Below are 16,772 nucleotides of genomic sequence, written 5' to 3'. Positions count from 1 at the left end.
TAAAAAGCCAGATTCAAAGAGGTACATGTAGCTGAGGATGAGGAGGAGGCCAGATTCAGTGAGGTACAGTTATCTCACATGTTTTAAGACAGAAAATGTGAAGAAAAACTATTATTACAGAGCCACAGTGCCATCCAGCATGGAAACAGGCCTTCTAGCCCATCAAGACTGTACTAACCATCAAGCACCCAAATTTGCCCATCAACTTCTCCCCGAATTTACAACTTACTGACACACTAGGGGGAATTTACAGTCAATTAAACTGCTTATTTAGGATGTGGCATTCGAAGGGGCCTATTTTCTATTAGTACCTGGAGATCTGGGTTTGATCCTGACCTTGGGTGCTGTCTGTGTGGAGTTTGCAGTCTCCCTGTGATTGCATGGGTTTCCTCCAGGTACTCTGGTTTCCTCTACATCCCTATGATGTGTGGGTTTGTAGGTTAATTGGCCTCTGTAAATTGTCTTGAGTGAATTGGGAGTTAATGCAAAATGGTATAGCATAGAACTAATGTGAATAGGTGATAGATAGTCAGCAAGGACTCATGGGTATCTTTTGATCAATTCAATCAATCAAACATGACATATTGTCAGAAACCATAGGCATTGATGACCTCTTCCCACGTTATTATAAAATATGAATATGAAACATTAATAAATGTTTGATACCAAATAAGTAAATTAAATGCTGATACTTGTTGACGCTCCTGTTGAGCAGTGTGATACAGTGGCATATGTGTGAATGGAATATTAAGGCAGTGGGAAAGGTGTCAACGAGTGTTTAAAGGTGGTAAGAATTGAGAGGTTTTACTTGACAGGAAAGGTGGAATGGTCTGGGTCTCTTATCTATAAAAAAGTTAAAGTTTATGTAGATGTAGAACAAATGGCTTCACATTTGGGGGAAACCCAAATTAGCATAAGTATAAAGTAATTAATAAATCCAATTCTTTCCATAAAGAGTGGTGAGAATGTGGAATTTATTGCAACACGCAGAAGCAATAGGTTTTACTTATAATGACACAGGAGGAAGTTAGCTAAATATATGTGTTGAAATAAAAATGTGGAATAGTGAGGTGAATGGGTGGAAAATTGTGTGGAACCAAAGAGGTGGATGACTTTCCTTGGTCCGAACATTCTGTGTAATTCAACATGACTAATGAACAGGTTCACCAACCTTTCCGCCATCTGCGTTGTATTCTTTCTCATCCACATCCAGCAGTCTGGCCAAGCCAAAGTCAGTGATCTTTATGTGATTCGGTGACTTCACAAGCACGTTTCTTGCCGCCAAGTCTCGATGAACCAGGCGTCTCTCCTCCAAGTACATCATCCCCTGTCAGACACAAATTAGCCTCCCTGTTAATCTGATCGTCCTCCGTGGCTGCAGATGAATGTAATTTTGAAGGTATAAAATGCATAGAAATAATTGATGCTTAAAAACATTGTAGCAAGGTTTTGTGTCAAGTCAGGTGCTTCAACGATCATTCTAGTGCTTTACAGATTGTCCTGATTGGCACCCATCCAGAAATATCCCCTGCTGAGCAGCCCACCTGGTGCCAAGTTGGCGGCTGTCAAAAGCTTCAACAACACAAGACGTGCAATTTTTAATTTCCGTCAAGCTAATATTGAAATTAGAATAGCATTTTGCATCTGTGCAAGAATTTCTTTCTCATCATTTGTGTACGTACACTGGCATGTAACGAAGGAAGGATGCAGACATTGTTCTTTTTTAGACATTTAATACCACGTGCAGCTCGTGATCATCACTCTCTTCTGCTCTCCCACCTCCCCTACACAAGTATCTCCAGCCCTTCAATGGATAAGACGATCATCCTCACGTTTACAATGGCAAATGCTCCAGGTCAGAGAAAGTAATGAAAGAAGCGACATATGGAAGATGAAGAGAAACCGAGCACACGTTCAGCCTCATTTACTAAAGGCAAAGGTGCATGATTTGAAAGACGCTTGGGGTGGGAGCAGTGGACACTGACACATCGCAATATTGCCGAGCTTCTACTTTCAGGTACATTAAATAAACCCGGACAGTTTCTCAACTTGCTCATCGGATCACCACCATAAATGAAAATCAAAAAATGCTGAATGTCAGCAATATAAATAATAAATGTTGGTAAATCTCAGCAGGTCAGGCATCATCTGTGGAGAGAAATTGAATTAACTCTTCAGGTTGAGGATAAGGGTCTGACAGAAGTGTTTAACTTGAAGTGGTAACTCTGTTTCTCTTTCTAGAAATGCTGTTCCATCATATGCACATCCTTTTCTCTGGGCTCCCTCGCCAAAGGAATGTTTTCCTATTTATTTCTCCTTTAAAATTATTTAATCATCTCAAGCAACTCACTGATAAATCTGCCAGATTTTAGTTTATACTACTTCAGTCCATCCATCCTATCTTCATCCTTCAATCCCCTCAGTGATATACATTGTGCCTGTTGTGGGGGAAGGTGAGGCCAGTGGAGAGGAGGAGGGGCGGATGTCACATCTCACAGGGGCAGGCTTGATCTACTGGACAGCTCTTTGTAATCATGTTCAAGCTGGCGATGCTCGGAGAGCTTGGTTTGGAGACCAAATGGAGTGCCCTTTGATGGGGGAGTCTGGATGAAAGGACATAACCTTAAGCATAAGAAGGGGAAGCATCTCCAGAAAGAGAAACAGAGTTAACATTTCAAGTCACCAACTTTTGTCAGATCCTTATCAACCTGAAGCATGAACTCTATTTCTCTCTCCATAGATGTTCGGGAGTTGGAAGATGGGGTTCACTTTCATTAAAGATAGGGTACTTTCACATGGAAGTGACACATTGCATCAGGTGAACTTCATACTTTTCTACTCTCTCACAGTGTCCACAACTGAAACCCTGCAGAATAAATTGTTGCACGCAAGAGCTAAGCTGTCAGATAAAGATGAGGGGCATCACGCCACATCTCAGGCTCCATCTGTGATTGTAGGTCCTCCCTGTTTCAAAGCTCAGCTCCAGTAGCCCAGAAAATGCAAATAGAAACATTTCTCTCCCAAGAGACCAACAGGCTGTTGAAGGCAGCTTCCCAATTCTCTCGGCTCCCTCAGCAGAATCCTGACAGCCATTTGTCTGGGAGCTTTGCCATGAGAAACTGGAGAAAAGAGCCAAAACCAGACCACAGCCACATACAGGAATGGGGCTAACTCTCTCTGGTTATGTAAGATATCATTCTGCTGCTATTGGGTCGATGTGACAGACAACTATATATTTGCATCTTGAAGATCAAGAACTATGTTTTGAAAGAAGAACAGAATGGGGCAGCTAATTATATAAATAAAATTGTGATTCCATACATGGAAGGTATGGGGATAAACAAACCCATATACCAGACTAGAAATTGTAAAATCGTTTTCACAAGAAGAAGGCACAGATAACATTTTTTTTCTGTAGGATAGCAGAATTCATTAGTATAACACCAGACAGAATCAGCTAATATCAGGACAGAAAACTATCTTGGATAAAAGCCTTTGTTGAAAGGTATTGAATCAGTTACCCATTGCATATGGAATCCAATACCAAGTGGCTCTAGCCTCCAAAAACCATGAGCTGAGGGGGAAGACATCTTTCTGGTGAAGAGTAGCTGCAAATACCTCAGCTTTGCCCTTCCCCCTAGTGTCCTGGTCCCCGACAGCACTGAGGTTGGGGATGCTCTTGTAGTTGCTTAGCTGAAGAGATTGTGAGTTTGGCAGAGGAAATAATTCAAGGACGCGCACAAAACCTCCATGAGATAATGCAAGACTCCCCCCTGACTCCCGGGAATTCCTGGCCCATGACAGCACAAAGCCATGACGACTTGTTAAAGTTTGCAAAAGTTGATCGGAGTAGAGTGTTTGCAGGCAAAGGGACATCTTGAAAGTGGGATGCATTTAAAAGTGTGAGAGTGAGAGTTCAAGGTATGCATCTCCCTGTTAGAGTAAAAGGAAGATAGTTGTAAGGAACTTTGGATAATGAGAGAAGTTGAGGTTTTAGTCAGAAACAAGAAGGAGCAATGGGTGAGGTATAGGCAGTTGGGATCAAGTTATCCCTGGAGGCAAAGAGAGGATTGAGGAACATACTTAAGAAGGAAAACATGGGGCATGAGATAGCTCTGCTAGGTTAGTTTAAGGAGAATCCTAACATATTTTATAAGTAGATCAAGGTAGGGTAACCAGAAAGAAAAAATGGAGCCTTAGAAACCAAAGTGGTCATCTATGAGTGGAGTTGCAGGAGATGGGCAAGGTCCCTAATGAATATTTTTCTTCTGTTTTTACCAGGTAAAAAGGCATGAAAATTAGGTAATTTGGGAAAGTTAATGGCGATGTCTTGAGGACAGTCTGTATTGCAGTTAAGGAGGTGCTGGATGTCCTAAAACATCTGGAGGTAAATAAATCTACTGGGCCTGACCAGATATATCCAGGACACTGTGCGAAGGCAGAGAAGAAATTGCAGGAGCCCTGGCTAAGATATAAGAATCATCATTAGAAATGGATGATGTGCTTGAAGACTGGAGTGTGTCTAATGCTATGCCTCTATTTAGGAAGGGCTGCAAAGAAAAATCTGTGAACCACAGACCAATAAGTCTAACACATGTGGAGGGAAAGCTACTGGAGCTATTTTCAAGGGGTAAACTATAGACGTATTTGGAAAGAAGGGGTTGATTAGAGCTAATCAGCGTGGTTTTGTGCGTGGACATCGTCTCACAAATTTGATTAAGCTTTCTGAAGGTAACCAATGGTTGAAAAGGAGAATGCCATAGATGTTGCCTCTTATGATTTCAGCAAGGTCTTTGAGGAGAGTTAGCATGGTTGGCTGCTCTAGGAAGGTTAGGTCGCAAGGGATCCAGTGAGAGATAGCAAATTGGATGCAGAATAGGCTTAAGGGTAGGAAATAGCACGTTGTTTTTGGACTGGAGGCCTATAACCAGTGATTTGCCTCAGGGATCAGTGCTGGAGCCATTGCTGTTTGTCATCTGCATCAACAATTGGGATTAGAATGTACGATGCATGATTAGTAAGTTTGCAGATGGCACTAAAGTAGATGGTATTGTACACAGTTAAGATGGTTATCAGTAATTCCAGGGAAATCTTGATCAGCTAACTGAGCAATGGCTAGTTTAGTTTAATTTAGATAAGTGTGAGGTATTGCATTTTGGGAAGTCAAATCAGGGCAGAACTTTCATAGTTAACAGTGGGCTCTTGGAGAGTATTGTACAGCAGAGGGACCAAGGAGAACATCTACAGGGTTCCCTGAAGATGGCAACACAGGGTGGTGGAGAGGCTTTTGTGATGCTGGGCTTCACCAGTTGGGAATATAGTATAGAAGTTAGGTCATCATGTTACAGTTGCACAAGACGTTGTTGAAGCTGCACTTTTAGTATTGTGTTAGGTTTTGATCACACTATTATAGGAAAGATGCCATTAAAATGGCAAGAGTGAACAGAAGATTTATGAGGAAGTTGCCAGGATGCAAGAGGCTGAACTTTAGGGAGCGGTTGGGCAGGCCAGGACTCTATTCGTTGAAGTGCAGGAGGCGGAGGGGTGATCTTATTGAGGTACAGAAAATCACGAGGAGAATAGATAGTCTTTTAGCCAGACCAGGGGAATCAAGAACCAGAGGACATAGGTTTAAAGTGTAAGGGAAAACATTGAATAGGAATTTGAGGGGCAACGTTTTCACATATAGGGTGGTGGGTAGATGGAACGACCTGCTGAGGAGATTGTTGAGGAAGGTACTATGAAAACATTTTTAAAAAATTGGGCACGTGGGTAAAAGAGGCTTGCTTGAATGGGGCATTTTGGCAGCATGGACAAGCTGTGCTGAAGGGCCTGTTTCATGCTGTATGACTCTATGACTCTATAACTACTTTCATTAATACAAGCGGTGATGCATTTCAAATTCACAAGGTGCCGACATTAAAGATCTATTAGAATAATGCATTCTTCATAGAAGAAGGTAATGACTGTTTCTTCAATGTACCTAGAGATTTGGGGGGGAAATTGTTCAAGCTGGGGCCTGGGGTCAATCTTGTGAGTCTGCGGATCGCAGGTCAGTGAATGTTGAGGATCGTATGTGCTATTAGACAAACTAAATTAATGTTCAGAACTGTGACCAGTTGGAGATATTGAAGGAATATAACGGGAGCGGGGAGGGAATAGTAAAGCAATGTGATTCCAGAGAAAGACTGGAGCAGAAGCAAGAATCCCAGAAAACCGATGTCAATCTTGGTGAGGGCCAGGATGTCTAAACCTTCCCTGATTCCCCCTGGCTGTTGGCCTCCCCACTGGAAATAGCTGAGGTCATTTCAGCCAGTGAGTTCCTCGATATACAAAGTCAGGCCCAATGATTTACACAACCCTTCGGTCATTGGATTGTTCTCATTGAACTAAAATCCCAGGCTGTTTCTGTTTCTTAATAGCAATGAAAAATATGGGAAAAAATAATCCAGAACAAAATCCAGAAAATGGTTGCCCACCCCATTGCCCCCTCATGTGCAGCAGTTTACAGGGAGTCAGCAACTATTCTTTTGTGACAGGCTATTGTTTTACCAACATTCCCACAAGCCCACGTCTCAAGGTTGCTTGTGCTCATGACTTCCCCCAGCCCAAGTAGATTCTCCACATTGCTCACTGATTGCCTGGTTACCAGGCTTTCCGAAGATAGTCACGGCAAACTGAAGTCCCTCATCCATTTCTCATTGGCCTCCTGCGCTACGGGGAATTTGTAAGAGTCTCTCAAGTGGGCCTTGTAATTATTCAGCCGACGGAATATTTAAGCTGTTGATACGTGCTGTTGCTATGTGGTCTGTAAAGCAAATGCCACAGTCCAGCTGATAGGCTTTTAAAAACAAAAAATTCAGCCTTGAAATGTTCCGTCCTCCTAACAACCTAAGCAATGCAAGCCAAGGGCAGGAATATGATTGGGAGCTTGAGAAGGCTGGGAATGAACAGACACACACTGTGACGATGAATGTAGTAGCATCAGCAGCAACACTTACTGCCAATGTCATTCCCCAGAGGGGAACAAACCAAGGTGTGGGAAAATTGTGGAGGCAGTCCCAGACGGGTAACCTCAGCATGTTCCACAATCTCCCATTGCTCTGTTGCCTGTGTCCCAAACCATTGTTCACCAAGCAACTTTGTTTGCTGTTGTTAGTAACACTTTGATTTTAAAATGCTTATAACTCCCTCCAACATCACTCTGCTGCATCCCTGTTCCCCCAGCCCCCTTCCATCGCCCGGTGCGGCGCGGCCGCGGGACACCATTCTGCTTTAGTTAAACATTTTGTTCAAGATGGCCGCGCCGTTTGGCTGCCTGTCTTCGCTCACCTAGAGATCCTACTGTATGTTTCATTTTTTTTTCCTTAGTACCTAATCAGATGTACAGCACTTTGGTCAACGTGGGTTGTTTTTAAATGTGCTATACAAATAAAATTGATTTGACTTGACTTGACTATAATTCTCCAGGTCCTAAGCACTCCAACAACTCTTGCAGATCCCCAATATTCCTTGCAAATATGTCCAAGGTGTGGAATTCCCTTCGTAAAATACTCCCACACCTTAATTTCCCATTTATTGAAATCCCCAACCTTGTGGCACCTCTTCTAAAATCACCACCTTACCTTTGTGTCAGATTTTGTCCAATTCTGCACCTTTAAAATTCCTTGGGATATTTAATTATATAGTAGTTCTAAGGAAGTGAATAGGATAGGGAGGTTCAGTTGATGTTGATCCGAATTAGGTTAGACAGCTCGTGTTCTTTGGGGGTAACTGTCTTGTGCTTAAGTTTACGTCTCTGAGTCCCATACCTCATAATTCAAACTGCTGGAATTAAAATCCAGACTTTGAAACAATTAGCTTGTGCATTTTACCAAGTAACAGTTATTTCTGTGACATTAATATGATTTCCATTGATTTCAGTCACACAAGCGGAGCTGAAATCCTTGCCACATATCAAATGAATTTTGATGTTTTACTGAGTTCAGCACCAATCTCTTTAACTATATAAATCCACTATTCTGTGGTCAGTGTACGTGAAATTGTTATTAATAATAGATTCCATTTTAAGTTGACTTGCTATTGCTTACAATAAGGTCTGGCTCTTTCCAAAAGAATGTTGTGTTCATCTTAGTACCAATGTGGAGCTCTGTTTCATTTATTTTCTAATTCCTTTATTGGGATGCAAGAATCGCTAGCATTTACGCCCATCCTTGAGAGGTGGTGATGGGTTGCCTTGTTTAACTACTGATGTCCTGCAGGTGAAGGTGCTCCAAAAGATGTTGGGTCGGGAATTCCAGGATTTAAACCCAGTAGCAATGAAGGACTGGTGATGTGTTTCCAAATCATGAAGGTGTGCATCTTGGAAAGGAACCAGCAGGTGGAGGTATATCCTCATGGGTCTGCCGTACTTGTCATCTTGGCGATGGAGGTTGCGGGTTTGGGAGGTGCTTCAAGAGTTGCCTTGGCGAGTAATTACAGTGCAATTTTCAGATGATATAGACTGCAGCCATTGTGCACCAGTACAGAGGGAATTAATGTTTAGGGAGGTTGCTAGGGTACCAATCAACCAGGTTGCATTTCCTGGATGGTATTAACTTTCTTAAAACAGTACTCAGCCAGGCAAATGGAGATTGTTCCACCGTGCTCCTGACTTATGTCCTGTACATGGTGGAAAGACCTTGTGTGTCAGGAGGTGATTCGGTTTACCCAATCTCTGCCCTGTTCACTTAGCCATGGTATTACATGGTTGAATTTCTGGTCAATATGAACCCTGGATATTGCTGATGAGGGACATGCATTAATAATGCTCGGTGCATCATTTGCAGCACAGATCATGTCCTTCAGTGTTTTCCCTGCGCAGTTTGCATGTTCTCCCTGTAACCACAAGAGTTTTCTCCAGGTGCCCTGGGGTTTCCCAAAGATGTGTTTGGTAGGTTAATAGGTTCCTGTATATTCCTCCTTGATATAGGTGGTGGGAAAAGATCCATTCGGGTGTTGAAAGGCACGTGAGGGAGAATAAGCTGCAGGGCTTCAGGGAAGTAAAGGGAATAGGTCTGATGGGATTGCTCTGTTGGGAGCTGGCATGGATCCAATGGACAAAATGGTCTCCTTTTGCACTGTATAAGTTAGTAAGTCTTAGCAAATTCTATCTGACTGAGACTTTTCCAGAAAATGCCACAGTTTGTTCTCCCTGTGACCACACGGGTTTCCTCCCACATCCCAAAGACATGCAGGTTTATAGATTAATTGACCTCTGTAAATTGTGCTTATTGGGTAGGGAGCAGATGAGAAAGTGGGATAACATAGATCTAGTGTGTATATATGGTTCACATGGATTCGGTGGACCAAAGGGTCTGTTTCAATGCAGTATCTCTATACGAAAGTTGCTGAGTATTGCAGTCTTGAAACCTGGGCATGGCCCCTTTGCCAACTATATCCAGGAAAGCTATTAGAAAAGATTCATTGATTATAATGCTGCAACCCTCTATTGTACTACATCACATGTGAAATCATCTGAAATCTATTCTGATACTCCAATGCACTACTGAGGGAGCCATGCACTGACAATGGCCCAAACATTATGAGGAAATGTTAAACCAAACTCTTGGCTTCCACCCAAGGTATATGTTTACAAATACATATATGTTTACGTTGTGTCCTGTACGTTGGAAAGACCTTGTGTGTTCGGACGTGATTCACTCCCTGCAGTATACCCAATCTCTGGCCTGTTCTCATAGTTATTACAATCCCATGGTAGAGCCCATCAGTTCCACCTGGTGTCCTGGACAATACTTTTGCTTCACTTTGAATGAGCAATGCTTTGGGGATCAGGCGTGACTTGCTTGTGTTCTGGGTTTTTCAGGAGGTGGCTGATGAGTCCAATGTGGGATTCACAGACACTTCCATTGATGGGGCAGGGGGTACCTGTTAGGGGAATTGGGTGGATATGTTGTGACGTGGTCAAGAGTCAAGAGTTCTTTATTGTCAGAAGAAGAAGGGTCTCGACCTGAAATGTCACCAATTCCTTCTCTCCAGAGATGCTGCCTGTCCCGCTGAGTTACTCCAGCATTTTGTGTCTTCCTTTGTATTTTATTGTCATATGTCTGAGATAGAACAATGAGGTGCTATCCTGCCACTGGTTTACACAGGTCAATAGACAATAGACAATAGGTGCAGGAGTAGGCCATTCAGCCCTTTGAGCCAGCACCGCCATTCAATGCGATCATGGCTGATCACTCTCAATCAGTACCCCGTTCCTGCCTTCTCCCCATACCCCCTCACTCCGCTATCCTTAAGAGCTCTATCCAGCTCTCTCTTGAAAGCATCCAACGAACTGGCCTCCACTGCCTTCTGAGGCAGAGAATTCCACACCTTCACCACTCTCTAACTGAAAAAGTTCTTCCTCATCTCCGTTCTAAATGGAGGTCCACTTTGTGATCCTCGTGCAAGGACTTGAGGTTCTCAATCTCAGTCCGGATACTCCTTCTCCTCTTTGATCGCTCATGGCCAGGGGTTCCTAGAGTCAGTGGGGATGTTACTTTTTAAAAAAAGCTTTGAGCACATTCTTGAATCTCTTCCTCTGAGAGCTAGGAACATAGTGCTTGATTCAGATATTATTTATCCCATAATGAATATAAGTAAAAAAGGAACATCTGGCCATCGTTTCACAGCTGTTTGAGGCAGTGCAAGTTTTCTGCCATATATCAGACTTTATAATACTGATATCAAAATGGGTTAATTGGCTGTCTTTGAGATGCTCTGCAAAACATTATATAAATGCATATCTACCACACTGTGTAACAAACATAATGCTCTGTAAATGTTTCTAATTTCTTATTATGCTTTGCTCAGGCATTTTTGACAAGGAGAGTTGGAAGGTTGTGACATGGAGCAGTTCAGACTTTTTAGGATAATGGGTAAAAGGTCCCTGAAGCTGGACCAAACCTCCAGACCTGTGGCAGCGTACAGCCCCATGCCATGCAGCAGGAGCGGAAGAGTCTGGGCAATGTGGTAGCAGAGGGTTAGATGGATGCCGAAGGCTACAGCTGGAGCTGCCTTTGGGCTCAGAATGCCAGGGCTCTAGCTCAGGGTCTGTCTGCCTATCTGCCAGACTGTCCTGCAGCCAACACACCTCCCCATGGCCCATATCAGGCCTCATCATAGAGCAGCAGCAGCTGCTCCTGTTGTTCTATACTGACTGCCCTGCATTTACCCTTGCAAACAAAGCATTGACAGGTTGGTTTTGTATTCCATGGAGCTGAGAAGAAATGGGACCTGGTTTCAATCGGCAAGGTTCTGAGAGGTCTTGACACGGTGGAATGGAGAAAATGTTTCCCCTTGTGGTAAACTCTAGAGCAAAAGGGGGTGAGGAGAATTGATTTAAAGGAAGGTGTCTCCAATTAAAAATAAGATGAGGCAATATTGTTTTCACGGGCAGTCATGAGTTATTGGAACACAAAGAGCTGTGGGAGTAGGGCTTTAATATTTTAGGGCAGCGGTAGACAGGCTTCTGATAAGCAAGGTAGTGTAGGGTTACCAGGAGCTGGTGGCACTGGAGTTTGGGTCAGACAGGTCTGACACTGAATGACAAGGCAGATGAGAGGAGTGGTGTTACCTTGTCCTGCCCCTAACCTATATGTTGGAATGATCATATGTACTCAGACCATTTACACTGTATTTAGATACAATTCCAACTACACACTCCATCCAGATGACATTTGTCCCAAGTGGAATGTCTGAAATTGTACAGTAAACTCTCCTGGATGGCCTGTCTAGTCAATACCTATTTACTAACGTGCCTCTATTGTTACCGGGGCAAATGACCCATTTGTAATTAACGACATATTACTTTTAATCAGTGCTCCACAAGAGGAAACATCCTCACCACATCCACCCCATCAAGACCTATCAAGATCCTACAAAAGCTGGTCATCCGATGATCTGGCCCATATGCCATTGGATAGAGCAGGTCTGTGGCCAGGCATCGGGAGAACTTTCTGTCCTTTGTGACATGGGACACATAACTCAATCAGGACCTACGGGCAGGAAAATGGTATGAGATGTGTGTCTCCCCTCCCCCCCCACCCCCCCCCCAAATCTTGGTACATCCCCAATCCTTTCCACTCATCACTTTAATTTCATGTTTCATGTATCGTATGTTTTATGACTGTTGGTAGACCAATTTCCCTCCTGGGATAAATAAAGTTCTATCGTATCGTATCGTATTGTATCGTACTGTTTAGATCTCATCTGTGGTCACCAAATTCAATCCAAACGGCAATAATTTCAGCAAGGTCCCATTAACATCTGGGCAATGACCAAAGCATGCTGGCAGAGCTCCGCAGAAAATCTGCCAGGAGAACTTCAGCAATGTACCTTCCAGTGGTGAGGTGGCATGCTTTGTGCCCATCATCAGGCTGATGATATACTCCATCATCAGACATTTCATTAACCTCACAAGACAAAATGCCCTGCATTCTATTTCTCCACCCTGTGTTGGAAATATTGCGCTTCACACATCACAATGTCAAGTGTCTCTGATACAGACATTTTCTTTTGCATAATCTGTGCTTCTACATTTACGACCTCATGCAATTATTTCATTAACATGGAGATAGTTTACAACTCTGGGGAGATTAACATATGGTCAGTACAAATCCCTTTGAAGGATTTCTATAAGTTTTAGAAATTAGGATTAGAATGATCACTGGGACATTTTTTAAAATCTACTTCAAAATAGCTTATAATCAATAAATTTAGGAGCCATGAACATATAATTATTTCCTTATGAAATAGAAGGCCATTTCAAGTCAAGTCAAGTCAAGTCAAATTTATTTGTCACATACACATACTCGATGTGCAGTGAAATGAAAGTGGCAATGCCTGCGGGTTGTACGTCAAGTCTACGCCAGTCCCAGGGCAATCCCATTCCCACATTAATTTACCATGTAACCTTTTGTCCCCCAATCCTACTCAACTCTCTCCAGATTCTACCACCCAACTACACACTAGGGCTAATGTACAACAGCCATTTAACCTACCAACTTACATGCCTTTGGGATGTGGAGGGAACTTACACAATCACAGATAGAATGTGCAAACTTCATCCAGACAGCACTAATGTACAACAGCCATTTAACCTACCAACTTACATGCCTTTGGGATGTGGAGGGAACTTACACAGTCACAGATAGAATGTGCAAACTTCATCCAGACAGCACGACTAGGTCACGACTGAAGCCAAATCGCTGGAGCTGAGGCAGCAGCTCTATGAGCTTCAGCACTGTGCTGCCCAATGTGAATAGTCTTGACCAGGCAGCACTAAGAGAGATGATTTATGAGTTTATAACTTTTAAAAATCATTCTCATCACTAATTAACCGACAAAATATTTCCTTCGAAAATGCCAACTAGGACATACTTGAGAAGGATTGGATGTAATTAGCTGGTATGAAGAAATGTAATAAAGTGTTGTGACATGCTGACATTCAGAACTGGCTCTCAATCTATCTAAACGTTTGAGAAAACAATACCAAAGACCAGTGAATATAGCTGAACGCAAACCACAACTGAAATACTTTCCTATCTAAATGATTTCTAAAGCAGTAAAAAGACAAAGTCTCAATTCCAGATGAAAGCAGCCCTTTATATCACTGAAATGTACAACTATCTTCAGGTGTTTGTTTTGCGGCACAATGAGAGAGAAATATTTTTTTACAATCTATTACATTTAATAGATGAGCAATTCTGTTAAAGTAAGGGACACAGTGTCACACTGCCCATTACAGTCTTGTCACTGAAATGCCCATCAGCCTAGGATTTACACACCCTCAACAACTTCTCCTTTGACTCCTCCCACTTCCTCCAAACCAGAGGCGTAGCTATGGGCACTCGCATGGGCCCTAGCTACGCCTGCCTCTTTGTCGGGTACATCGAACAATCCCTGTTCCAGACGTACACTGGCCCCATCCCCGAACTCTACCTCCGCTACATCGACGACTGCATTGGTGCTACCTCTTGCACCCATGCAGAACTCACTGACTTCATACACTTCACCTCCAATTTCCATCCTGCCCTTAAATATACCTGGACTATCTCTGACATCTCCCTCCCGTTTCTAGACCTCACCATCTCCATCACAGGAGACAGACTAGTGACGGACATTTACTACAAGCCCACCGACTCGCACAGCTATCTGGACTACACTTCTTCCCACCCGGTCCCCTGCAAAAAGTCTATCCCCTACTCCCAATTCCTCCGTCTACGCCGCATCTGCGCCCGGGATGCGGTGTTTCAGACTAGGGCTTCCGAGATGTCCTCGTTCTTCAGAAAACGGGGCTTCCCCTCCTCCATTATAGATGAGGCTCTCACTAGGGTCTCTTCTACATCCCGCAGCTCCGCTCTTGCTCCCCCTCCCCCCACTCGCAACAAGGACAGGATCCCCCTCGTTCTCACCTTCCACCCCACCAGCCAGCGGATCCAACATATCATCCACCAACATTTCCGTCACCTACAACGGGACCCCACCACTGGCCATATCTTCCCATCCCCTCCCCTCTCTGCGTTCCGCAGACCGTTCCCTCCATAACTCCCTGGTCCACTCGTCCCTTCCTACCCAAACCACCCCAACCCCGGGCACTTTCCCTTGCAACCGCACGAGATGCAACACCTGTCCCTTTACCTCCCCCCTCAACTCCATCAAAGGACCCAAACAGTCTTTCCAGGTGAGACAGAGGTTCACCTGCACCTCCTCCAACCTCATCTATTGCATCCGCTGCTCTAGATGTCAACTTATTTATATTGGCGAAACCAAGCGCAGGCTCGGCGATCGCTTCGCTGAACACCTGCGCTCGGTCCGCATTAACGCAACTGATCTCCCGGTGGCCCAGCACTTTAACTCCCCCTCCCATTCCCAGTCTGACCTCTCTGTCATGGGCCTCCTCCAGTGCCATAGTGAGGCCCGCCGGAAATTGGAGGAGCAGCACCTCATATTTCGCCTGGGCAGTTTGCAGCCCGGTGGTATGAACGTCGACTTCTCCAACTTCAGATAGCTCCTCTGTCCCTCCCTTCCCCTCCTCCTTCCCAGATCTCCCTCTTTCTTCCTGTCTCCACCTATATCCTTCCTTTGTCCCACCCCCGACATCAGTCTGAAGAAGGGTCTCGACCCGAAACGTCACCCATTCCTTCTCTCCCGAGATGCTGCCTGACCTGCTGAGTTACTCCAGCATTTTGTGAATAAATCGATTTGTACCAGCATCTGCAGTTATTTTCTTATAGTATACACATTGAGTATGTGTGGATGTGCTTACTCTCTTGTGCTTGTGTTTGGCGGGAGGGGATTACTTCCAAGTCAAGTTGATAGTGAGAAATTTTGCTTTAACTGTAGAAGGATTGCTGGAGTTTGACCTGCATTGTCTTCTGACTCTTAGTTGCTGCCTGGAGCCTGCACAATGAGACTGCAGATTTAACTCTTGGCCCAAACGTCGTTGAGGTGAGGTTGAGATTGTTGGGAAGAACATTTTTAGCTTTCACTTCCAGACCCTCACTTTGAGTGAATTTTATATCATTCTATTTTTTTTTAAACAACTTTATTTGCAGCATTTAAAATGCATTCAGGATGTACTCTAACCCCTGTGGTGTCCACCACTCACAGAGGTCTTCAAGCAAGCCAGTAGACAGCTTGTGCTCCCCCTCTAGGGACACCCAGTCACTGATGTATCCTTTTACGAGGGACAGGCGGTCAGCATGATTGGCCCTCTTCAACCTGTTGCAAGGATCTGTGAATGGTCACCAAGGCCATGTCCAGGAGCAGCTGGACAAGGAGGTTCTCTGAGTGAATCACTCCCTCCTCCTGACTCTGCACTGAAGATCAGGAGGATGGTGCTAAAGTACAACCAGAACTTGATGAGCAGCTTTGATAAATATTCACAGAGGAGCTGCAATCTCTCACACAGCTAGATTTTGCACTCCTAGTAAAAATAGGGTCTTGTCAGCTGTGATTCCTGCTCTCTGTCATGTAAAAATGGCCTCTGTGCACCTATGGACTGAAGGACTGTTCCCAATGGCATCCCATTCATTGAATCATAGTTGACTCAATGAATGAATGCCAGAAGGCTGCCAATTTTTATTAATTAGAGCCCTAATCAAGGAGGAATGGGATGGAAATGGAAGAAGGAGGGGAAGAGGGAGGAGTAGACTCCTCTAAATCCTTATGCCATCTATCTGCATCTGGGGCATTTTACATTGGCCTGTTCATCTACCAACCCATTTTGGGTTGTGGGAAGAAACCAGGTCATGGGGAGAATATGCAAACTCCACACTGACACCACACGGTGTCAAGATTAAAAAGGAAAAAATGGAAAACAAAAAGAAATTATGGATGCAATTATATTGCCATATTTATGACAGAAATCATATTTGAGTTCAAAACTTGTTTGCACTGGCAAAGAGTCGAAGAGGATGAAGGGATATGGGTAGAGGGATACGTAAATATGTAGACAGCTGCACATAAACCAACTACACATACCCCACATATTCAGCATATGGTCCAGTATGTTCCTTTAGAAGTAATTTTCAGTCATTAAGAATCAGATCAATTTAATTAAGATTGCTCACTTTCATGCTGGGGCCCCGTTCTCAGCGGCATTAATCCAGCTACACCAAGTTACCATTCCTTCCTGTATCAGGGAGCATTTTAAAAACAAATAAGGTTGAATGGAAGCACACAGGGGTATATGTCACTTTCCAAATGAGGCACAATTTGGGCCAGGT

The 16,772-nt window shown here is 43.8% G+C and overlaps 1 protein-coding gene across 7 annotated transcripts in view; it reads right to left on the bottom strand.

Annotated features, from left to right (window-relative positions):
* The window catches only part of erbb4b (erb-b2 receptor tyrosine kinase 4b), a 741,684-nt gene that overhangs the window by 80,059 nt on the left and 644,853 nt on the right, over positions 1-16,772 (bottom strand). For all 7 annotated transcript variants that reach the window (XM_078403687.1, XM_078403689.1, XM_078403688.1 and 4 more), the window contains exon 21: positions 1,172-1,327. In XM_078403687.1, the coding sequence (XP_078259813.1) occupies positions 1,172-1,327 (156 nt within the window). The remainder of the gene's footprint in view (positions 1-1,171; positions 1,328-16,772) is intronic.

The sequence above is a fragment of the Rhinoraja longicauda genome, chromosome 8 (genome assembly GCF_053455715.1).
Source record: "Rhinoraja longicauda isolate Sanriku21f chromosome 8, sRhiLon1.1, whole genome shotgun sequence".
In the NCBI taxonomy this organism is placed as follows: Eukaryota; Metazoa; Chordata; class Chondrichthyes; order Rajiformes; family Arhynchobatidae; genus Rhinoraja; species Rhinoraja longicauda.
This window is presented reverse-complemented; position numbering and strand designations above follow the sequence as displayed.